The following is a 25,657-nucleotide window of genomic DNA, read 5'->3' on the forward strand; positions in this document are numbered from 1 at the left end:
TCTTAAACACAGTGAACTTGATTACATCAGATGTGAACTCTTCTAAGCCAAGGACAAGTCTGGAGTCAGTCTCTAGGCACAAATCAGTAGACATGAGGTTTGGAGCCTTAGGTTTAGGACCGGTAAGAGAAAATGCTATGTTATGTATCTGAGAAATTCTAAACAATGAACATGTATAGATTCAAAATGGGATCTATGAAGAAGCAGCGTTCTTAGCCTTCCTAGTTAGTGTTTTAATGGATAAAGATTCCCTCCTTCTACAAAATGCCCTTGGCACAAAGACTATCCCACTATCTCTGTGTGATCCAAGGAAAATGGCTCTGGGCTACTGTGGCATGAAATGGATTAAATCCAAGTCCAGGTTTATATTTAGGATTTAGTTTTGTTCTTCCTATATTTAAATGACAAAGGAAATGTATGGATATGTGGATATAAACCAGATGGTTAGGGGAGAGCAGATGAGTTAAATCATATAGCAGATGTGGTATAGGACAGATGATTTAATGGTAATTCCTATGAATACAGCTGATCAGTTCTATCAGCCACTGTCTAGGGTCTTTACACACATCTGTACATTCTTAGAACACTACAGAGCTCTGCTTAGAAAGTGATATTAGATATCACAAACTCTCCAAATCTATTCCTGAAGGATGCTTGTTCATCTGGGGTTTGGACCTCTTTGATGCTGTATACTTCCCTGTTACTAGCTAATTTAGATAATACGCTCTTTAAACAGAAGTAAAATTAATGGCCTATGTGTTTCCAAGTCTCTTGGATCTCAGAAGGCCAGCACCCATGTTCCTCAGCTCACAAGAGGGTTCTAGAACCCCATAAGGATATTTTAAGGCAAATATGCACTCAACACACCCAACCTATTGAACATCCAAGCTTAGTAACACAGGGTACTGGAGAGTACCAGTGGTCATCCAGGGCTGACTGGGAGCAGGGACAGCCCAGCAATCACATAAGAGGATCAGACAGCATACTGTCTTTTCCAGGCCATGAGAAGATCAGGATGGAAATTGGAAGTAAAATTTTGTTTCTTTCACATCATTGGAAAGTCAAAGCCCTGTAAGTTTGAGACTATCAGTAACGTATAATTTTGTTTCCACCATTAAGCATGGTTTAGCGTGTGTTTCTGCAATAGAAAGGGTATTAGAACTGATACTCCTGAAGCAGAACACTTGAAAGAAAATGAATTTCACTTCAATGGCTGCAAAGGGCTACTCCCTTCATGATGAATAATTTCAGGGATAATTCTGATGTCAGATTGAAGACTAAAGAACAAGACAAGACTGGGTTAATGGAGCAACAGCTAGGATGCAGTGAAGTAGACTCCATAAAAGCCGGAAGCTCACTGAATTCTGTTCACAGGCTGTAAAAATAAGCTGTCATTTAGGCTGACAATTCTCTGCTCGGTATCTTCACTTCAGAGAGATTGCCTTCTTGAAAGGAAACTGATGAATTTTACTTCTTCAGTTACCACCCTCATTAATAAGAATACAACTCCTCACGTGTTTTAGTACATATTTAATCCTCAATGGACCAAGGAAGTCCCAGATGGACGATCATTTTTGTGCTCAGGGATCCTAATGACTAAATGCAGGACACATTGCAATAGTATCGCTGTGTTTTTCTTAAAAAAAAAAAACTGCAATGGAATTCTCTCACACTTCGGTGCTGCCTTCCATTTGTCTCCATGTGAACAGGAATGTCGCACTAGGAAGCTGTTTAGTTTAATTTGGAACTGACCTTGGCTTTAGAGAGAACAAGAGAGAATGAGTAACACTAGGGACCTAATCACATGATGGATAATAGCTTAGGGGAGAGGCCTGCGAGTGACCAAAGAATGTGGCTGATCTACCAACAACCGTTTCTGTGTGTGCGAGGACTTACTGTCATATTCCTGCAGTAGCTCCACCGCCGTCAAGAGAACGGCTCTGTGTTCTGGGTCCCTGATATTTAATTCATCCAAGTCTTCCTCCTCCAGGAGTTTGAAGGTATCCAGGTCCTCATACCCATTGAACAGGAAAGTAGGCATGTGTTCCTGTGGGAAACAGAAGGAAGACTGGAATGAGCTGGCAGCCCAGCCAACAAGCCTCAGATTCCTCAGCTCCTTACCCATAGCCATCTTCTGGCTAATCTAATCCAAAGACGAGTACCATTTGTAACCTATTCTGGGCCTCCCCATCCTCCAGCTTAGCAGACAGGCAGGGCGCTTTATTCATCACCAGTTAAGATAGATAGATAATTTTAGATGATGATGGAGCCTACTGGCTGGCAATGAAACTGAATTAATAAATTAATTCCTTTCTCTCCATGGAGCCTAGAGCGAAGAAGACAAAATCCAACTTTGAAAGCCCCATAAAATTTTCAGGAGCAAGAAGATTTTGCAAAGAAAAAAAAAAAGCATAGAATCCTCGCTATAAGATTCTGGGAATTGGGCTAGGAAGGTGGTTCAATGATAGAGTGCTTGCCTTGCATGCAAGAGGCCCTGGGTTCGACTCCTCAGCACCACATAAGCAGAAAAAAAAAGCCAGAAGTGACACTGTGGCTCAAGTGGTAGAGCGCTAGCCTTCAGCTGAAGAGCTGAGGGACAGCACCCAGGCCCAGAGTTCAGGCCCCATGACCGACCAAAAAAATAAGATTCTGGGAATCAAAATGAGAGAGAGGAAGGAGGAGGGATGAAGCCTTGTCGCCCCATGGAACTGGAGGAGAAGCAGGGTACCTGGGTGTTTGTTCATGGGCCTACAAGGGGCACATTTGGATCTAGGGCTTATACCTTACTACCATGCACAGCAGAGGTCAGGAGCAATGTTAAAACACTGATGATCACCCAGGCTGGGTGACAACAGATCAACCCCTACCCTAACACTGCTCTCTTGGGTTCAGTTTAGAAGGGGAAGGAAGAGACAAGGACACACATGCACAGAGAGTAAAATGTGACTGACTTTCAGGTTAATCCGATCCAGGAGATCCTCCACAGACTTGGGCTGGGGTGGTTTTCCTTTCCTCCTCCTCCTGGTGGGGCGCTTGGGTTTCTCCTCTTCCTCATTGAGCACATCCACATAGATGAACTTGAATGTGCCCACTTTGTTGTTCAACAGGCCCATCCAGGTGCCCATGGGCGGCTTGCTGATTATGTCAATGATGTCTCCTTTCTGTGGCCCAAAGAACAAAAGATCTTTCCAGTAGGGGCATTTCTAAGCATGAGTAGTACAATCAATCAGTCAGACATAGGTGGGAAAATGATGTGAGGCAAAATCACAAGTCACCTTTCTGAGTGACTGCTGCAGAATATGATGGAAAATTTGGCAGAGACCAGAGGAACATTTCTGACTGTGCTGAATGCCATGTGGGCCATGACCCACTCTCCCTCTTAGACTGCACAGCCATGTGTGTGTGAAATCTCTGGTCTCGGGCAGGCTGCCTAGAGCTCCAACTCTCAAAACATCTCCATTCTTCCATGGCCTGGGGAGGGGGAAGGGGGAAAGGTGGGGGAAAGAATCCTACTTCTTGGAGAATTAATTTCCCACGTATCACAAGGCAGTGGCAAGCCCTGCCCAGTGACTACTTCATGCATTTGTGGGATCCCATCCAACCTTACATCCCACCTAGATACCTCTGTTTCCATACCTTCCGCTTTCCCTGGAGAAAGCATAGAGCCTGGGGTATGTGGGACCATGGCAGGGCCAGCATTCAACAAGAGGGAATAAAGGGGGCAAAAAAAAGCAACCTTGGGCTCAGGTGCCCAAGGTCAAGCCTCTGGACCAGCACAAAAACCAGCAAACAAACAGAGACAAAAGGGCCTGGGTTGGTTGCCCTGAGGCCACTGAGACCCTCACCTTGAGCTTGAGTGAGTCCGTGTCGTAGGGGCTGGGGGTGAAGTCTGTGTGCACCCGGGCTCGCCCACAGAAAGGGCCTCTGTAGGGCAGCTCCTCATCATCGCCATCCTCTGACTTGACACTCTCTCTGTTGCTGGTGGAGGAATCGGTGGTGCTCACTGTCTGACCACCTGGGCAAGAGAAATAGAAAGAAAGGTAAACACTGCGCACACAGCCAGCCTGGAAAGCACTGACAGTCCTGCAGACTAGGACATGAAGGCCCGGAGAAGGGAAGCTGTCAGCCAGCCACAAGCCAGTGTCAGACCAGAGCAGGGGCCAAGCATGAGCTCTCTGTCATCCCCAATAGAGTTCCTAAAGAACAAGGGCACATGGCTGGGAAGGTGGCTCAGTGGTAAGAGTGCTTGCCTCGAGTGCGTGAGGCCCTGGGTTTGATTCCTCAGCACCACATAAGCCGAAAAGGCTGAAAGTAGTGCTGTGGCTCAAGTGGTAGGGTACTAGCCTTGAGCTGAAGAGCTGAGGGACAGCACCTGGGCCCAGAGTTCAAGCCCATGACTGTCAAAAAAATAAAAAAGAGAACAAGGGCTCGGCACGTTCTTCTTGTGATCAGGGCATCCATGGCATGGCAAGAGTCCAGGCAAAAGGCAAGGCAGGACTCCGCTCGTCAAAATCTTTGCTTTTTTTGTGTGTGTTTGTTCATTTTGGTGCCAGTAGTAGGGGCACCTGGATGAGCCTGGTGAACAACAAAGTGGGCACATTCAAGTTCATCCATATGGATGTGCTCAATGAGGAAGATGAGAAACCCAAGCGCCCCACCAGGAGGAGGAGGAAAGGAAAACCTCCCCAGCCCAAGTCTGTGGAGGATCTCCTGGATCGGATTAACCTGAAAGTCAGTCACATTTTACTCTCTGTGCATGTGTGTCCTTGTCTCTTCCTTCCCCTTCTAAACTGAACCCAAGAGAGCAGTGTTAGGATAGGGGCTGATCTGTTGTCACCCAGCCTGGGTGATCATCAGTGTTTTAACATTGCTCCTGACCTCTGCTGTGCATGGTAGTAAGGTATAAGCCCTAGATCCAAATGTGCCCCTTGTAAGCCCATGAACAAACACCCAGGTGCCCTGCTTCTCCTCCAGTTCCATGGGGCAACAAGGCTTCATCCCTCCTCCTTCCTCTCTCTCATTTTGATTCCCAGAATCTTATTTTTTTGGTCGGTCGTGGGGCCTGAACTCTGGGCCTGGGTGCTGTCCCTCAGCTCTTCAGCTGAAGCCTAGCTAAAGACTATTTGCTACATTTGTAATTATCTCCCCCTTCCCCAGCCCCCTTTATCTTGCTGGCCATGTTCTTGCATTTTCTCCCATTGCTTTCTTCTCCTATCGTCTCTAGATCCTTCCACTGAGATATATTTTCTGTCTTCTGCAATCAAAGTGAATCTCCCTTCTTGTGAGGCACTGCTGTAAATCTACCAAACAAACATGACAAATCTGGCTCTGTAATTGCATCCTGAGAACAAAGAATTCACCTTACTCATCTTTAACTTGCCTGAGCTTGTTCCTCAAGAAATATCAGACTTGAACTCCAAAGGAAATCATCTCCAATTACGAAGTATACTTACTCATGGAGCTCTGCCCACTCAGGGAGCTCCGAAGGCTTTCCACCGATCCCCCGGCTTTGAGCTTGGGTTTGTCCACATGTTCTGAGTCTGGCTTTGCTGAGGCAGGGGATCCAGGCATCCCATCCAGGCCAGAGTCCTGAAATAGTTCCAACAGAACTAAGTTGCATAAGTGGATGGAGACATGTTGTAACTGTTAGCAATTTGGTCCTCAGTGGCAGCAATCAAATCAGCCTTTATATCCATACCTGTTGCTATGACTATTATCTATACCTTTTTAATTTTTTTTTTTGGCCCATCCTGGGGCTTGAACTCAAGGCCTAAGAACTGTCCCTGAACTTCTTCTGCTCAAGGCTAGCGCTCTACCACTTGAGCTACCACACCACTTCTGGCTTTTTCTGTTTATGTGGTACTGAGGGCTTCATACATGCTAGGCAAGCACTCTACCACTAAGCCACATTCCAAGCCAAGTCTCCTTTTTAACCATATCCTTCCTAAACTAGAAATTTGTGGCCCATGGCCACACTTAAAATGTATTTTCAGGCTTGACATCAGTGACTCACATTTGTAATCCTAGCTATTCAGGCTGAGATCTGAGGATCACAGGCTCATGGTTTGAAGCCAACCTGGGTAGCGAAGTCTATGAGAAACTTATCTTCAGTTAAATACCAAAAAGGTAGATGTGCAGCTGTGGCTCCAGAGATAGAATACTAGCCTGAGTGGGGGAAGGGGGATTCAGAGACAACACCCAGGCTCTGAGTTCAAGCCTCAGGACTGGTGCATGCAAGCACACACACACACATACACACACACACACACAATTAATTTTCAAAGCCAAGTGCTGTTGGCTCACACCTATAATCCTAGTGGCTCGAGGCTGAGATCTGAGGCTCAAGTTTGAAACCAGCCCAAGGCTGAAAAGTCCATAGCTTCTTATTTTCAATTAACTAGCAAAAAAAAAAAAAATCTAAAAGTGGAGCTATGCTCCAGTTGTAGAGCGCCTGCCTTGAATGAAAAATGAAAAAGCTAAATTATAGTCCCAGGCCCTGAGTTCAAGGCCCAATATATAGGCCCATACACAAACACATATACAAATTACTTTTCATTATATATAAGTAGATATATAGACATATATATATATATATATATATGTACATATATGTGTGTATATATCTCTCATATCTTGAAAATGTTTCAGGGGAAAAATATCTCTGCCACAGGACAGAATAATTAGCCAAATCTTTTAAGGACTGTAAGCAAATTCAATAGCTCAGTAATTAGCTAGACTCCAAAGGCAGGTCAACTATAATCTACTATTAATGACTATTAATATAGTATTTGAAAATACTATCAAAGAATATTTCATTTACTTTGAAAAACATTTATATTTTTTATAAAGTATACTCCTTCTAAAACAATTGGCCACATTTTCATGCTTCTCCATATATAAGGTACTGAAATTGGCTAAATAGTCTATAACCCTGCAAAGTCATTCCACTCCTATAGTGAGAACCACTGGCATAAAATCAAGATACTTTGTTCAAATGAATGTGCACGTGTGGGGCTGGCCAAGTTGGTGGCTCAAACAGGAAGAGGCCTGGTGTTTAGGCTGCCATCACTAGGGGGCAGCAGCTGAGCAATGAAATGCCTACGTTCCCAGCTGTTTCCATAAGGAAGCTGAAGAGACATTCCCCACATATTTCAAGCAGAACTAACTCATCCATCATGCTTTAACAGGCTGCAACACGAGTACCATGAAGGTGCCAGGAGAGAGGGTTTTGAAATCCAGTGGTCAAGATTAACCTCAAAGCCTTCCCTGGTGTTTTTATTCCTTCTACTCATGCAACTGAGACAGAAATTAGTCATGCTCCTAGCGATTATTTTTTTTTTAATAGACTTGGGATGTGGGGGTCGGATCAATACTGCTACTGTGATAGTGAATTGTTAGCGATAGCTGTATCCATGGAGACCTAATGACTGCAGAAGTCCAGGAGCCAGGAAGCATTTGCTGAATTTCCTCCTCAGACTCGCTCTGTGCTTCTCACTACCTCTGAAATGGTTGGATCTGGTGATAGACATTTTGTACCAATGGTATTTTAGGAGAGAAAAATCTCCCTTTGGTATTCCAGTGGAAATAGAGACTATAATCTTTAGTGCCTACTTCACCAAGGAGGACTCATTTCTTCAGGTGGCCCCTTTGGCCTCTGTCTGAATATAGAAGGCAGGGCCTAGTCTTGGATGTCTAACACCAGGCATAGGTGCATGCATAACCTTAAGTAGAAGCAAATGTTTGTATAAGCAAAGCAAGGGTGAGGAGTCTGAGGACTAAGCGTTATTCAAAATCTCAGATGGGGCAGCCGTGGTTGCCCTGCTGGCAGACACCTGGGGGTTTCAGCTAGGATGGTGCGCACCATACCTGCTCAGAGACAGAGCTGCTGCTGTATTTTTTGGACATTCTCTTCCTCATGGTCTCTTTCACCGATTTCACTTTTTTCCCAAGAGAAATACGGGAGGCAGTGGGTGACTTGATTACTTCTTTGTACACAAAATCTCCTTCTTTCCCCTGGGAAGCAAAATATTGTAAATACACCTTTAGTTACAGAAAATGAGGCCAAGAAACAGATTTCATTATCCAAACCATTAATGTCCCAACTCTCAGGAAAATGTTAGCATTCCCCAGATGTTCACATTTTTCTCATGCTAACTCAATGCAATTACCTTTTCTTTTTCTTTTTTTGTGGCAGTACTGGATTTTGAGCTGACGACCTTTTGCTCTATCACATGAACTATGTCTTTTATTGCTTTATTTTTTTATATAGGTCTCAAGATTTTTTGCCCAGGATTGGCCTTGGATTGTGATCTTCCTACCTAGCTCAGATGCTTGTATCTAAAAGGCATGCAGTTGGCTTATTGGTTGTTGTGAGATCTGGCTAACATTTTGCCCAGTCTAGCCTTGAACTTCCAGACTTCTGATCTTCACCCTGCTAAAGTAGCTGAGATTATAGGCATATACCACCATCCCACTCATTCCTATTTATCTTTTTGATTGGAAGTTAAAACCTACTAAGAAGATTTTGTTTGTAGTGAGACATGAGTCACTTTTAATTTTATTTAATCTTGGTACAGTCCCCACCATGTGAAGCACACAAGTAGACTACATTTTATCAGCAAAGAGCAAACTGCATGAATCCCAGTAGTGGTGAGATACCACTTCTGAATCACCCTCAGAAAAGCACTAAGCACTCATGGTAGAGGCTTAGGCATAGAAGAGTAAGAATCTGGCTTGTTTTTATCAGAGCTCTACTCAACATGGTCAATTCCTAAGAGCATATCAGTTTCCTTTCCCGAAAGAACTACATTGCTGTGGCCATCTCTCTATTTTTTTTCTTTAAATTAAAAACCAAACTTTCCCCTGAGGAAGAGGGAAAAAAATATTCTTTTTTTTAAAGACTGACTGCATAAAATTATTGGTTTATGAATCAATAAAATTTGATATCCAAATAAAACAGTTTAAATCTTCCAGGAAATTCTGCAACACTTCATATCTCAGATGGGTATTTTAGCTGACACATGATCATAAAGACTATAAAGCATGAAATGTTCATTTTACAGTTTCATGGCAAAATATATGAAGGACATACCATAAAAAACCACCTATAAGTTGGGCACTGGTGGCTCATGCCTGTAATCCTAGCTACTCAGGAGTCTGAGATCTGAGGCTGACAGTTTTAAGTCAGCTCAGGGAAGAAAAGTCTGTCAGACTCTTATTTCCAAGTAACTATAAAGAAGCTAGAAGTAGAGGAGGGGCTCAAGTGGTAGAGCGCTAGCCTTAAACAAAAAAGCCAAGTGAGAGTTCAAAGACCTGAGTTCAAGCCCTAGTACATGTGTGTATATATATATATGGGGGATATAACATATAAACTGAGGAACTGAACTTCAAGGAACAAACTAAGACCCCGAAGTAGGTCTGGGAGAGGTGGCAACCTTGGCCCATGGAGTCTGGTTGGCTGTTACACTAGGCTGGGCTTACTCCTTGACATATCCCATCAGAAAGACCTACACTTAAGCCTTGGGGATGGGAAGGCATGCACTGGGCCCCAAATAAGACTGGTCATTAGACATGTGGTTTCCAAACCACAGCGTCCCACTGGGCCCCACGACATATGCAGTAGTTACGTGTACTTGTCGTGAGGTGAAGAAAGGTTCGTGGACAACAATGACTTTTACTGAAACCAAACTCATCTGGGTGAAGAACCCTGGAGGTAAAGGCATGAAGGAACTGTGCTGCTTCAGGAGAGGGAGGCTGGAGGGGTCATCAGAGGCCTTTTCATATGAAACAATGGAACATCTTTAAGTGGGTGCAGCGGAGGCTGGGCATGGCAGCAGCGCTGTAATCCCAGATACTCAGAACGTGAGGTTAGGAAATGGAGGTCAGGCCAAGCAAAACTTAGCAAGACCCTATCATAATCAACAAGTTAGGGTTGGTGATGTACAACCATCTTCCCCACGACTTGGAAGGCCATAAGTAGGTCATGGTTTGAAATGAGCCTTGGGCAAAAACAAGAGACCCTATCTGAAAGAAAATGAAACCTCGTGAAAAACTAAGAGTTAAAAAAAAGGGGGGGGGGTGTTTAAATTGTAGAGTGTCAGTCTAGCAAGTATGAAGATCCCAAGTTCAAATTCTAGTTCTAAAAAACAATAATAATAATAAGCAATACAACTCTTTTCCAAAAGTGACTTGAGCAACATGGACATCTATTGTGATCTGTCATGGTTCAAATCCCAACCAACTGCTTCCCTCCAGCATCTACTCACCATCGGATTGGAGCTATTCATGCCTACATGCAGGGAACGATTTGTCAAGTCAAATCCCCCAAAACTGCAGGTTCTCTGTGGAAAGGAGAGGACAGGACAGGAAGTTACGCTCAAGTTCTGCCTACCAGACACACCCCCAACACCCTTCCCTTCCACCGGACATCGCTCAATCACCAAAATGTGAACGGGATGAAAAAAGGCAACGAGAAATGATGAGAAAGAACACATAAGTCATGTCATCAGGCAACTCCACTGATCCTGAGCTTTAAGGAATTAGCCTATCACCTACGACAGGTGTCTCAAATCCAGAGACAGCTGTTCTTGAATAGACACACAACCCAAAATCCCTCCCCCCACTCAGGGCTGTAAGACTCCTTGTCTCCTAGCACAGACTGCAGCAGTCACAGACAGCAGTCACAATCAATGGGCATTGCTCAGTGGGTTTTCTGGTGGTTGTTCGTTTTTGTGCTTGTGCTAGAGCTTGAACTCAGGGCCTAGGCACTGTCCCTTAACTTTTTTATACAAGGCTGGTCCTCTACCACTTGAGCTGACTTTTTGGAAGTCTACTGGAGATCAGTCTCATAGACTTTCCTTCTCAGGCTGGCTTCAAACCTTGATCCTCAAATCTCGGCCTTCTGAGTAGCTGAGATTATCGGCGTGAGCCACTGGCATCCAGCCTCACTCAGTGGTCTTGAGAACTCAGTCCTTCTGAGTGCTGTGCTCAGCCACTGACAGCAGGCTTTTCTAAGAGACTTTTGTTTGGTTTAGTTTTAAAATGGCTGGGACAGGAGGAAAGTTCTGTTTATAGCAGTCCAATCAGGTCAAGATTACTCACTAACTACTTCTCCATCAGAGCCAAAAATGCTGATAACTTTCCCATGTCACTGTCCAATTAAATTAATTATAACTCTTTTTCTCAGAGGATGAAGATACCACATTTGCCCGGGGGGGGGAGGGAGGGGGGGGGGAGGAGAAGCTGCCTTTGATCACACTCATTTTAACAGAAAAAAATGCAGATATTATTCAAATGAAAGCTCTGTTGTCCTCTTGACTGGTTCCAAACCTGATGGAACTGCTACTATTTCTTTCATTTTTTGGTATTTCTAGAACTGAGATCAAATTTCTTTTGCTTATCCAGCCAAAGCCACTTACTGACCACTGCTGCCTACAACCACCCTCCACCCCCCTCCCCCGCCTCTCAGGCACACTTTTTTCTTTCTTTCTTGTAAATAATGTTCTATTTAACACAATTACCAATACAAGCTGAGCAGCAGATTTTGGCACCAACATTTTGGATCACCTAGTTCCCAGAGAACTCCAGTTTATAGTTATTAAATCAAATAAAGGAGCAGAAAAATGTATACTATACAATGTATACTATAAACACTGCTTATTTGAAATAAATCTACTTCTGACATAGATTCATTTAGTGCAATGAGAAAGTAGAAGCAACCTGCAGGGAGATTAACTAGGCTCCTGAAAGAGGACACAGACAGACCCAAGTTGTGTCACTTCCTAATTCAAACGCTAAACCTCTTTGAACCTCATGGTCTGTAGTGAAATGGCATTGACATATTATAGTTGAGGACCCCTAGTGCAGTGCTTGGCATAAAGAAACACTCACTGGGTACCAGTTTCTTATGTGACTTATGATTCTGCTGAAAACCTGGTAGCTCATGCTGCTGATCTTCATGTGTAGGTTTAGTCAGAGTTATAAATATGCAAGCGAAGGGGTGGAGTTCCATTCCAGGCTTTGCAACTTGGGAGGTCAACTGCAGAAACCAGAGCATCCTTAGAAGAGGACACAATGGGAAAGGTTGGGTACACCCCCGCTTAGAAGGCTGCAAAGCTGTCCCTTACCAGCAGGCTGCTTCTGTTTTAAGTAATGTATGGCTTGCCAGTGGATACAACCCCAACTTGATATTCAATATCAACATCTAATTTCATCTCACTTCAACTTAACTAGATGTAGGTCTAATCCATACAAAGAGAAAAATGTCTGTAAAAAATTTAACATTAGCTTTCCCTTTCTAACATACAATGCCAAATACGTTTTGGGAGTTTTGCAACGCCAGTGACTTTGTTCTAGTTCCTTTCGGGTGACTCAGGGTTTTGCAGACATGGTATGGCACCCAGATGTCTTGTTACTTTATGTTTTTTACATGTCCTGCGTTAAACAGCCTCTCCTGCAATACAGCACATTATTTCTGAAACATATGAAATAACCGACAAAGAATTTATGTGGAAACTGTGACTGCTATAAATTAGAAGCTTGTTTAAGTTTTCATATGCCTGTTGTGTGCATTTATGCCTAAAATAAAGCGCATAAAGAAAGGGCTGTCTTCCAGTGATGGGTTAAGATTATCTGGAAATGATTCCTCTTTATCAATGGAGACTCAACAAAAATTTGAACAATCAACAGTTCTTGAATGAATCCTCAGTTTCTTCTAATAAGATCAAATATTTCTCCAAGTAGCATTCCTTCTGAGGGAAAAAATTATAAATAAAAATATTAAAAGAAAAATAAGTCTTTGATGTAGGTGATCTACGCAAATGAAGTATAAGTGAATTCTTTTTTTTTTTAGTTCACACATCTTTTGCACAAGTAACTCTAAACACATTTCAGATAGATTGTAGAGATGAGTCGAGCTGGTCGATGAGATGATCATGCAGTTGTAAACATGTTTTGGGGAAGCGTTGAATTTAAAAATGGACAAAATTTCAAATGTCATGCATGTCTGTTCTTCCAAACAAAAATTGAATGATCAAATAAAAGGCAAGACACATGACCATTTCCAGTGAATACAAAGCGTTATCATTTCTCTGGAGTTTCGTCAAGCAAAATATGGCATTTTTCAAAGACAAAAAGATCAAGGTTAAGATGAAAGGAAATTGTGCATACTGGGGGAGGGAGTAAAAGAAAGGAAATATAGAACAAGAAGAATGGATAAGAATTCTCAAAGACACAGAGTTATATGGTTTAAGTCTTGGCAGAAACAAAGCTGTAGAGCTGGGTATGTGGCCCAGTGGTAGGGCATCTGCTTATCACACATGGGCCCCAGGTTCAATCAAAAAATTCTATCACTAAAAACGTATTTTCTCATATATTCTCTGGAAAAATCAAAAAATTCAATTTTGTTTTCCTCATTATACAACTGTACTTACAAGACCTGCTATATGCCAATTTCTAATCTTAGCAGGAATTAATAACTGTCCAGGACAGACTCTCTTACATATTAAAAATACTCAGTTCAGACTGATTCTTGCTTTAGACATTAAATAATGTCATTTTTAGCAAATGAGACTTAGTACTTAGGGACAATCTGGCCCAGATGTTCATTTAACATTGGCCCACAATGTTAATTCATAAAAACCTCAGAATTATTACTTCTTGAATAATGGTCCTGATGAGTCCATATTATTTATCTAGTAATAAATAACATGAGAGGCACAGGAGCAATTGAAGGCGTTCCAACTGGGTAAATTCTCCATATTCCATGATTTAAACTCAGAGTCATTAATGAACATGAAAGGGGCCATGTTCTGTCCAGGACATGGACAGAAAAGGTACAAAGTGGATGAACTGGGCACAGCACTTCTGTAAGTTAAAAAAAAAAAAAAAAGCATTGACACTGGCCTTTTACAGAACACATATGGATCAGAGCAGGCTGAAGGGGTGACAAAGAGATTGCTCTTATTTCAAAACCAAACCAAACCCAGCAAGAACTACTGCCACAATGTAGAAAGAGCCAAGAGAAAAGTTTTTGTGACAGACGAATAGCATTCAAAGTGCTACAAGAACCACAGGAATGTGAGAAGATAGAAAATAAGATCCACAAAGAAAGTCCATTCGTGGGAGAGTATTTAGAAATCCCCAGAGGTAGGAAGGATGCACGGATCCTTTCAGTGCAGAGAAGATCATTCTAAGGATGGCATTGACCAATCAGTTTTCTCTTTCACAAAAGCAGGACTGGATTGAATGAATTTAAATTACAGTAATAGTCTGGGGAAGAACATCCTATTCATGAGCGTGAAGGAGGCCTGGGAAAAGCCACTATGGAAGCGGATTCTTCTAAAGGTTCTTTCAGACCTTTCAAAGGGGCTCCCGGCCAGCAGCCCCGGGTGGACGAAACAAGGTGCCAGGAGGGCCCTGCCAGGTCCTCTGTGCCATTTTACAGGGGCTGTTGTGCAAGCTAAGTGTTAGGTGGGCATTCCAAGGGGAAAATGATCTGTATTCTAAAGCTGGCCATTTGCATGCCCTGAACAGAAATCTCACTAGTTCTCCCTGATCCTTCACTAAAATGGAAGAACACTTTATTATGTGAAAGTGAGGACATTGTTCCTTGCTACGCATGGAACCAAATGCTTACAAAAATAAGAGCACTAAACTCACTGAAGTAAACCAAAGAGCTCTAATTCACCTCTTCCCTGTTAAGACTTTGGAACTTTCTGCTTGCCTCTACCAGATTTGAAGTTTCCAATCACTTACTGGTTACTGGTGATGGTAGACTCTGTGAGCTAGCTCCTATTGTTTTAATTAACTGAAAGAGCAAAGCAATTGTTTTTAAGGGCAAAATGTCCTAGTGTTTTGAATCAGTTTCTAATTGAGGTCAAGTGATGAGATGTCTGGGCATCAGGACAGCCCCACCCAGGAGGGGGCCAAGCCCCAGCCTGCACCCTGGAAGGCCCCGGCCCTGGATTGGCCTCAAGGCTCAGTTTGAATTAAAAGTCGAACTTGCTTCAACCGGTCAGGATGGAAAAGGAAGAGAAGGACACTTCAAAAGGAAGTAATGGTTAAGAGATCAGGGGAGAGTGTCAAGATGGAGGAGGAGAAAGCTGACGCGTAAAGAAATGGGTTAGAAACCAGAGGTGATGGTCAAAGAGGGAGAGGGAGGAGAAAGCCAAAACCACGGGAAGTGGGTTAGAGATGGGAGGTGATGGTCAAGATGAAAAAGGAGAAATCCAACACTAAAGGAAGAAGGTTGGAGACCAGAGATGGTGGTCAGGATGAAAAAGGAGAAATCCAACACTAAAGGAGCCCAGAGGTGATGGTCAAGATGGAGAAGAAGGAGGAAGCCGACACTAAAGGAAGTGGGTTAGAGAGAAGAGGTGATGGTCAAGAAAAAGGAGAAATCCAACACTAAAGGGAAGAAGGTTGGAGCCCAGAGGTGGTGGTCAAGGTGGAGAGGGAGGAGAGGCTGAGGAGGGGGAGGAGGGGCCGGGGGAGGGCGCCATGCTTGACTGCACGCCACAGAAACGACAAGGCGCGGTGGCGGTCCCGCAGACTCACGGACTTCTGGTGGATCCGCAAGAGGACCCTTTTAGTGCAGCGGTCCACGGTGGCCGCCCACTTCCGCTGCGCCTCCTGGTCGTCGTCCAGCAGGCAGCGGCGCAGGTCCTGCTGGTCGGCCTTGCGCAGGGTGCGGTCGGCGCCGGGGCGCACCAGCTGCGTCAGGTTCAGGTGGCTGTAGAGGCTGCGCTCCACCACGTAGGTGATGTTGAACTCGCTGACGGCGGAGGCGGCGGCCGATGCTGCTCGCCTGCGGCCTCGTCTCCCACCGGCATCCCCGGGCGTCTTGGGCTTGGGCCGGGGCTGCTGTAGATTTTCGTTTTTCCGTTTTTCTGACGTCATTGCCTACATGCGCGTCGTCTTTGCGAGGCCGGGTTAGGTCATGGTAAGTGGCGCGAGCAGGGGGAGCTGGCGTCCGTCTTCTTCCAGCGGATCTGCCTGCGGACGCTCTGCACCTCCTCCAGGGACACCAGAAAGCGGTGCCGGCGCCGGTGGTGCTGGTGGTGGTGGTGCTGGTGGTGGTGCTGCTGCTGGTGGTCATAGAGGAGGACGCCATCCGTACTTACCCCGTGGCTCAGCGAGCCCAGCCCCTTCTTCATCTCCCCGTCCGTCAGCGAGCGGGACACCTTCTGGGGCTTCTCTTCCTCCGGGTAGGAGAAGAAGGTCCCCATCTTCTTGGGGGGTTTGATCAGGCCCCGGCTCTCTCCTTTGCTGAAGGTTTTGACCAACTTCCGGCCGGCGCCCCAGCCGCCCTCCAGGCCGCCCGGGGAAGGAGCCGTGGGCGGGGCGCACTCCGAGTCCTCTTCGGCGGGGTTCTCTGGGGCGCCATCAAAGAAAAACGGCTTCTTGTGCACTCCAGAGTAAAGGGCGGATCGCTCGTCCAGGGCCGGGGGGCTCTCAAACACGTGCTCATCCCCACCTGGAGGGAACACAACACGGATCCCTCGGTGAGAACCGACACGTGTGCAGTCGCTCTTAACTCCCTGTTCTGACCAGCACCGGCCAGGGCACAGAGAAACCAACGCCGGTGCTGCGGGGTACCAGTACCTAGCTCCTGCCTGTCATCGTAGCTACTTGTGGGTGGCTGAGATCTGAGGATCCGAGTTTGAAGTCAGCTGAGAAATCTGGAGAGTCTTATCTCCCATTAACCAGCAACAAGCTGGACTGGAGGTGTGGTTCGAATGGGAAAAGACCAAGCGAGAACACAAGGCTCTGAGTTCAAGACCCAGTACTAGCTCCAAATACAAGACAAAAACAAAAACCCAACACACATACACACACACCAACAGTGCTCCCTCTCCCCGCCCTCATTATCATTCTCTTCATAAACACAGTACCCGCTAAAACATGGCTATCACAAGAAACATCAAACTATTACAAGTTTGTGGTCTCATACAAGCTTAATGTTAAAAAGCTGTGATCTGTTTGTTTCCCCATTAAACATCTCTGTAGACCAAATATCTTCGCAGGCCTATTATTTAAAAAAAAAAAAAAAGCAGCCATTTGCAAAGTCAAAGCCAATCATTATCACGGTAGGCCTCTGTGTGGCAAGGTAATTGTCTCCCCAGTTTGTAAGTACAAACCTCAGAAACCAGGGATCAGCCTTTCCCCTTTGGAAAGGCCCAGCTTTCTGCTGACTCTGGTGGCTTTTTATAGTCAGGGTGTGATGAATGTCATCTGGGTGTCAGGGATCTTTTTTTTTTTTTTTTTAATTTTTATTGGTACATATGCTATTTAAGTGATTAAATCTCCATGACAACTAGGGTGGGGAAAACACCATCAAGAGTTATTCTTGCAAATGTGATTGACAAATGGTCTCCCGGTTGACAGGCTAAACACAACCAGTTCAGAGATATCCCCCATCCACTTGGGGTCTGGTGGAAGCAGCAAGGGCGTTTAAGGGCCTGGACACGCAAGCAGTTGGAGTGTTCCACTTGAAGCCGGCCCTGGAGCCAGGTAGTGAGCCAAGCCCTCCAGAACCCAGTGGAAAAGCCTGGACCCGTTGGCAGGAAATCGGAGTTCTTTTCTGTGTGTGTTATGTGAACAGATGTAGAGGAGAAGTAGGTCAGGCTGTGGGTGTAGCAATCCCAGCTGGCTGCGTGTCCTTAATTATAAGGAAACTTTGGAGCTTTGCAGCTTTCCACCAGCTGAATCGTGAAGAGGGAAAAAATACAAAGTTCCTTGGAACAGAAGCACACTATTAACTATATCAGGAGAAGGGGGCCGGTGTGGGGAGAAATGTCAGAGAATAGGAAAGGGAGGCTCAACCCAAGAGGAGGGGAGGTGATTGGAATGGTCTTGAAGTTTTTAAGTTGGTTACTTTTTCTAACGGGTGGGAATTAGAGGTTAAAAACAAAAGCAACAGAGAAAAACAAACCACTGGTATGAACTTCAACCCAAGATTATTAACTTCATATTCATCCAGGAGATAGCGGGAGGGCAGGGCCGGAAGAAGCAAAGAAAGGCAAAGTTATATCCAGTCCAAAGTTCACTGCAGAACTTCCCAGGGATCTTTTTGGAGAGCTTAGAAACAGGATGCAAGGATCTCACAAAGCTGAGCACCAGTAGTTCATGCTTGTATTCCTAACTCAGGAGAATGAGAGCTGAAGATCCTGATTCGAAGTAGGCATGGGCAGAAAAGTCCAGGAGACTCTATCTCCAATTAGCCACCCAAAAAGCCAGAGTGTGGCTCATGTGGTAGAGTGCTAGCCTTGTGTGGAAAAAAAAGCCAAAGGGAGAGCAAGAGGACTCAAGTTCAAGTCCCAGTACTGACACACAAAAAGGCTTGGGGAGGGTGGCCCAGACCTTTAGCAGTATATAATTATCCTTCTTGCTCCTTACTCAAGACAAACACCTGACTACCAGGCATGGAGACCAAGAGTCTTCATGTAGTTAGACATGAAAATGCACATCCTTCTCCAGAGAGAACATACTATACTTCCAGGAAGGAGGGGCTGAGCCAAGACTTAAGGCGCAGCCCAGTGGCAGAGGCCTGCCTCCAGACAGGCACCTTCGTGGTTTTTGTGAAGCCCAGGTGCTCTGGGGATATGCGAGCCCTTGCTTCTCAAAGACATGTCACAGCACAGTGGTCTGGACATCTGGACTGCGTTTGAGGCTGTCATCAGTGATTGCATACCTCTCGGCTCACATCTGGGTCTGGAACCAGTCAGGGCACACATGTCCGTGCCATATGCAGGCCAATTCTCTGCAGCTGGGAAGGCGGAGTTGGGAGGAAAAGGTGGAAAATGCCCATGGAAAGATGGCGATGGCACTGGCCATGCCTATGCCAGCCATGCCCACGGTGGGCTTTGCTGCCAGTGCTGGCCAGTGGCCTGAAATGCCAGCCCTGACTGACCTGGACTTCTCAGGGCTTAGAGCATTACTTCTCTATCCTCCTCTGACCAAAATGGACGACATAGTTCCTGGAGGAAAGACAGCGAGATAAACTCACTCACTCCCATGTGGTAAGCTTTGTTTCACAGGATGGCCTTTGCCTACCTTATGTGGCTGAGATCAGAATGCTCAAAAGAAAGGTAATTCTGAGCAAAGATAGCAACTTACTGGTTTATATCAGCTCTGGGTTCCAGTTCTAGCTGTAGCTCTGCCTTCACCAGACCTAGGGCCCTGGGTATTTACTACTCTCCTCGGGTCTCTTCTGTAACAATGCCTCCCTGTCTTTACCTCAGAGTCCAACAAGGCAACCCTTAGGGTCATATTTAGTGAAGAGACATGTGGAGGTACCGTACAACCTGAAAAACCCCTCACAGAAGCTGGTGATTTGTAATGGGGTGAGAAAAGCTGGTGCATTGGGGATGGGGAGTCATTTCTAAGGATAAAGGGCAGAAACAGGCCGAGGAAGGGCAAGGAGCAGGCTGTGTTAAATACTGCACAGGGCCATCAAGTAGGAAGATGGATTTGAAACCTAAAGTTAAGTTAAAGAGGGTGAGACTGGATGCAGAGCACTTAACAGTGCAGGCGTAGGATGCCCCAGACAAAGGAATTAGAGCACTAGGACTGAACTCCAGTTGGCAGGCTGGGTGACTCCAAGTAAGTTATTTCGCTTCCTTGTGTCCCGATTTCCTTGTTTGGGAAAGGAAGGATGAGTAAGTGGCTATCTCTGGTGGGTATTTTAGGGATGATATACTTCAAAGGAATATAAATTCTAAAAATGTTTCGAGACATTCCGGCACATAGGATGCTCTCCCTAAATGATGATTATTGACCCAAGCATGCAAGAGGTCAGAGACAGGGTTAAATCTCTCTGAGTCCAAGCATGTGGAAGAGACGATCCTGACGACCAATGCAGTCTCTCCTGTGTACCTGTTCTTTCCCCAGTAAGGGACTTTGCAGAGTTCTATTGCCAGAGCTGGTTGGCATATGGGTGGTGCTGGTGGGGGGCAGCCCAGAGCAGATGCCCTGAGCTGCACACACATCTGGTCCCTCTCCCGGTAAGCTGCTCCAGTTAGTCAGTGGAACCTCACTCCTCAGATAATGGAGTGTGACTTGACCCTCGTATTTACTCAGTCCCCCTCCCATCTGTAACATCTAACTCATCCTCAGAAGAAATCAGATCTACAAGTCCATATGGCAATTGCTTGTGACCTTTTGCAGTACCTCGTTTGGTACATGGATTTCTTGTATTCAGCTAGGTCTCTCAGGGATAGTTGAGTGATGTACTCTATCTTTAAAAGGCTACCCTGGTGCACACACTACCCTGAGATACCTGAGGTCTTTGCTTGTGAAGGGAATGGCTGGGTAAGTTGGTCCTTCACCTGCTTTCTCTCATTTATGGATAAGACACCACGAATCCGTTTGTGATAGCTGGGCTTTGGTTTTAACATATTGAGTGTGAGGTGTGTTCTAGAGGATTGATGCTAGAAATCTCCAACAGCAGCACCTTGGCCCTCTAGGTGGGAGGCAATCACAGTATATTCTGCACCATGGACAACCTGGCTGGCAGGCAGATGTGAACACACCCAAAAGTAGAGGGAAAAGCTGGGAGAGAGCGAGGGAAGAGCTGACATCGTCCAAAAAGAAATGTACTCTTTACCTCACTTACATAACTGTACCCTTCTATACATCATCCTTATAATAACAGTTTTTATTAAAAAAAATACTCAAAAGTAAAATCAACACTGCTCTGAAATGAAAACAGAATTGCCATGCCAAATGATACTCAAATGCAACCAGAGGATCAAAAATAATCTCAAGTTTATAAACTTGGCCACAAGGCTGATCTTTCTTGTCAACTCCCTTCTCTCCTTCCCTTCCCCTTTTCTCCTTCCTTCCTTTTTTCCTTTCCTCCCAGCTTCACTCTTTCATGGTTAAACCCCTCCCCACCTTTTACAGGTTATTCCAGAAGACCTCAATCAATAAACAATAACAATGAACAAAACCAGCAAACAAAGTGCTAACAAGAAAATCCTTAGTTTGCAAACAAGGAGAAATTTCAGTTTCCTACCCAGCTTGAGTTCATTTATACAAAATGGCCTACATAACAGTCATTGTAAAACCTGTAGGTTTTACAATTTTTAACAAGTAGTTTGCTTTTATTTTGAAGGCATACTCTTTCCAGTACTTTTTTTTTTTCAATTCACTTGTGATCATCTTCCAAACAGGAACATATTAGAGGAAGGTAAGGTTTGAGATACTGGATCTCACTATGTAGAGCAGATGGCAGTCTTCATGCTTCAGCCTCCTGGGTGCTGGGATTACAGGCATTACAGGGGTGTGCTATCATACCCAGCATCTTATTTATTTCAACTTTTTTTTTTTTTTTTTTGCTTGTTCTGCTGGAGCTTGAACTCAGGGTCTGGGTGCTGTCCCTGAGTCTTACTTTTCTACCATTTGAGCCACAGCACCATTTCTGGCTTTTTTCTGAGTAGTTTATTAGAGATAGAGAGTCTCACAGACTTTCCTGCCCCAGATGGCTTCGAACCAGGATCCTCAGATTTCAGCCTCTTGAGTAGCTAGGATTACAAATGTGAGCCACTGTACCTGGCCATTTATTTCAACTTTTGAGAGAGAGTTTTACAAGATGCTGCAAATGCATATTACTATTAAAGGAAAGGAATAATGTCAACAATTAAACTTTCACAACTATAATTGAAAGGTTTCTGTTCATTACAGTAAATCCTAGATGATGTATCTTTTGATATTACTGCTTAGTCTCATAAGCGAGCAATATAGCTCTTAAAGTTTCCCCTTAGAACTGGGGATCTTAAAGCTGCATTGGAACTGAGACTTGAGCTTGTCTACCAGAAGAACAAGGCATCCCTCAGGGACTCTCAGTGGTATTAAGTGCCTTGCCTGTCATATTTGTTTGGATGTACTATGTATCGAATTTGCACTGAACACACTAGGTGAGAACTACAGTCCTCTTGGAAGTACAGGATTAGGCAAAGAAGTTTATCAGGCTTTATATTAAATGGCCCAAGTTCATAATTGAAGCCATAACATACCTTGAGGAGGTTTTACTGCCACATGCTAGCCATTTCCCAAGCTGTCACATTTAAATGGCTAAACATCTGAAATGTTTGGGTCCAAGATCACTCACCCCGTGACGCATTGATCACGGGGCCAGTATGCAGACAACTCTGCCAGCCTTCAGCTAGAACCCAAGCCACCACCTCTCCACTGGAACCTTACTCTTCTTCCAGTGAAAAACTAACCCCTCCCCTCCAGGGATTTCTTTTGGAATAACCAGAGTGGAGTTTACTTTTTATTATTATTTCTTCTTTACCTTCAGTGCTGGGCTTTTTCATTTCTTCCACCCTGATTAGTTTCTTTCTGACTCTTCGAGTGGAGTTGACCAGCTTGTGTAACCTCTTAAATTTCACCGACTCTTCCGTCTCATCATCCGATTGTTCTCTTGACTGGCAAAGAAACAGAGGAAAAGTGAATCAGAAAACTGCTTCCCAGCCTGGTTCTCCCAGCTGACGGAGCTGCCTCCACCACTGGGCTGAAAGCTCTGTCGCCAACACATTCATTCACACGCTGGGTTTTACAAAGCCCCACGTACCATCTTCGGTGTAATTCTGTGTAGAATTAAGTCCTACGCACAAAATCCACCTCTCTGCCCTCAACTGGACCGTGGGCATTTCCCACCAGCTACTACCATCCCTGTCTCTTTGAGGACATCTCCGACAGGACTCTGTCTGTCTGTCTGTCTGACTGACTCTCTCTCTCCTCTCTGAGCTAGCCCTGGAATTCCGTCACACTGCTGTGGTTTGGGTCAGGCTCTCTTCCTCTGTCTGCCCCATTAGGAGTTGCCATTGAACGTGGTCATCGACTACTTCTCCAAAAAAAAAAAAAAAAAAAATTCTGCTGACTTTTTCCAGTCCTTCCCCACTTCCCCTTCTGTCCCCGCCCCTCCCCCCCCCATCAAAAACAGCAGGCAGGAAAGAAGAGGAGATTTAAAAAGAAAGAAAGAAAAAGATCCCTGCTCTTGGCCCATTTGGGGGCCATCCCTTTGCCGCCCCCCCCGCCCAGTTCCTTTTTTGGGGGCTCACAAGGCGAGTTATGAGGACAGCCCCACATTCCTCCGGGGGAGACAAGGGAACAAGCTGACCTTTTCAGCCATACAGTACAGTCCATATTCCCCAGCATCCCATTCCGCTCTGCAGTGATTTAAGTATGCTCTGGCCCAGCTGTTTTCTCTCAAGTATCAAACATTACAGAGGAAAAAAAAAATCCTCTCTCCATAGCAGTGACCCAGGCTAAAAACAATCCTTTCCTTGTGAATAAAATGAGGCTTTCCATTCCAAGTCGGCCCCAACATTCAATATGCAGCTTCCCTTGCAGTATCTGCTCAAAATGTAGAAAAGCAAAAGAAGTTTCCCACTGCCCGAGTGCTGTGTGCAGCCGGGCCCGTGGGGAGCCCGTGGGGAGCTTGCAGCTGGGGCACGCCCTGCGCCGCTCGGGACAGGCCTCGCTAATCCCGCACATCCCTCTCCCATGTCCTCAAACTAGTTCACGGGAGAGCAGGCAGAGAGATGACTCAAGCCCCACAGAAAACAAAAACAAACCACATCTCTGAATGTGACTCAAATGTGGAAGCTTTTCTTCCACGCCTGTCCCCCCACTCCCTGTCCCCAAGAAAGGCTCTCATGAATCCCAAGTTTCCAGACAGTTAAGGAAGAGTTAGCAGAGAACCGATTAAAAGAAGAGAGGTAGAGAGATGGTTCATTTCTTAGGCATACAGTATTTTCTGTACAGGGAGAAAGATGACCTGTTTTCTGCTTATCCTGGAGTTCACAGCCTAGGATCACTAGACTGTCGTCCTGTGTGATGGCCAACAAACCATTCACGCACTACGGATTAATTAGTATAAAACTAGCAGCAAGTCATCAGGGCAAAGGTATTTTTCAACTTCTCAGCTAAGATGTGGGTCAATCTCCAGGTCTGGTTCTTTAAAGTTCCTACATAAAATGTTGTATGGATACTCAGGAAGCAGAGATCTGAGGATCACAGTTCAAAGGCACCTAAGGGCAGGAAATTCTGTAAGATTCTTACCTTCAATTCACCATCAAAGAAGTGATAGAGTGCTAGCCTTGAGCAAAAAGACAGTGCTCTGAAACAGTACCTAGGCCCGACTTCAAGTCCCAACACCCCCCCCCCCACACACACACACACAGTTTTATGTAGATTTCAGCACAGAAGTTTACTAGCTACTTGGTCAAGAAGAATGCACACAAGAGACCGGTAATGGAAGAGGGAGGTTATGTTGGACAATTAGCTTGGTGTATTTGGCTCAAACATAAAAGGTTAAAAATGTTAAATCAAACAGTAAATGACGGTCCAAATGCATATGGCATTACTTGGTTTGAATATCATAACATTTTTACTTGGTTGAATGATTATGTGTTAGGAAATGATCAGAGTAGTCAACCAGAGGCATGAGAACTGGGCTGGCGTTTAACCTGGGTAATGGACCCCTACATAACCTGCAGCGCCTGGGATTACATGCATTCTGTTCTAACAGAAGAATCGACCTGACACCACATGAAGTCTCTGCGTGTTCCCTTGAGAAAATCCGAGGATATGTTTCTAACCCTGGTCATAAAGTCTGAAGTCAGATGAAAATTGAACTAAGCCCAAAGTGTGTGTGATCAAAAAACAGGGAGAACCAGGAAGCTGTATTACAAGGCAAAAATCAGGGATGCGGACAGACCTCATGCGTAGGTTGTGGGTGCTGGGTGGTACTGGTTTGTGTGAGCGGATTGGGAAGGCAGAGGAGGAACTGATATTGAAATTAGTAGTAGAAAATTTTTCGTCTACAAAGATACAAAACATCTGTAGGAAAAGTGCATTCTGGAGAACTTTCCAAGCCGAAATGAAAATAGTTCATACCAGCAGAACAGACCAAGAGGCAACAGAAATTCCCCTCATAAAACCCTTCTTTTCTCCATTCAGATTCACTATGGTAGGAAAAGAATATATTCCAGGTACTTATTTAATTGATTTCACATGCTCCATCTGCATTTTGAGGAACATGAGCAGTTTAGATCTGGAACTGAAGTCATTTTTATTTTCCTAAAACAAGGGAGATTTGGAAGCTATCTGTCATTGACAAATCAGAACTTCCCTTGCCGTTACCATGCTCTGGATACTCAACAAGTTCGGTGCGGCATGACTTATAATGAAGACAAATCTAAGATAAAACAGAAGTCATGCCAGAAATTTATGAGTGTGTATTTTTTTAATAAAGAAAAAAATTCCTGCACACTCAGCCTGGGAGTGGAGTTCTGCAGTGTTTCTCAGGATGCTTTTTTATTGATGGGGAGGGATTGACTTCTCACTTCTTCCCGGGTCCCACGGAAGGGGGGACTAAAATGTTTGCTTTTAAGAAAGTCTCTTTGGCAGTGTTTTTAGCATAAAGACATTGTAAAAGGCTGCATTTAATCGTCTGAACTGGACAGTAAATCAATACAGTCTTCATGCTGTGCTTCTCTTTCTAAAGAACTATGAGCCACTTCCCAAATACTAAAAATAACACATCACAGCTTTCTATTCAGGTAATTCACTACGAGAGAGTTGAGTTTGAGAATGTTCCAACAGGCCCTGGTAGTTCATGACTATAATCCTACCAGAGGCTGAGGTC

At 44.7% G+C, this 25,657-nt stretch overlaps 1 protein-coding gene across 1 annotated transcript in view; it reads right to left on the reverse strand.

Moving 5' to 3' along the window:
• Sash1 (SAM and SH3 domain containing 1) overlaps positions 1 to 25,657 on the reverse strand; it is a 167,414-nt gene that overhangs the window by 13,741 nt on the left and 128,016 nt on the right. The window contains exons 10-17 of the mRNA XM_013026939.1: positions 22,298 to 22,430; positions 16,122 to 16,474; positions 10,266 to 10,340; positions 7,867 to 8,013; positions 5,454 to 5,589; positions 3,846 to 4,015; positions 2,952 to 3,161; positions 1,897 to 2,047 (exon numbers count right to left, since the gene is read on the reverse strand). Of these exons, the coding sequence (XP_012882393.1) occupies positions 1,897 to 2,047; positions 2,952 to 3,161; positions 3,846 to 4,015; positions 5,454 to 5,589; positions 7,867 to 8,013; positions 10,266 to 10,340; positions 16,122 to 16,474; positions 22,298 to 22,430 (1,375 nt within the window). The remainder of the gene's footprint in view (positions 1 to 1,896; positions 2,048 to 2,951; positions 3,162 to 3,845; positions 4,016 to 5,453; positions 5,590 to 7,866; positions 8,014 to 10,265; positions 10,341 to 16,121; positions 16,475 to 22,297; positions 22,431 to 25,657) is intronic.

The sequence above is a fragment of the Dipodomys ordii genome, unplaced genomic scaffold (genome assembly GCF_000151885.1).
Source record: "Dipodomys ordii isolate 6190 unplaced genomic scaffold, Dord_2.0 Scaffold98, whole genome shotgun sequence".
NCBI classification, from domain to species: domain Eukaryota; kingdom Metazoa; phylum Chordata; class Mammalia; order Rodentia; family Heteromyidae; genus Dipodomys; species Dipodomys ordii.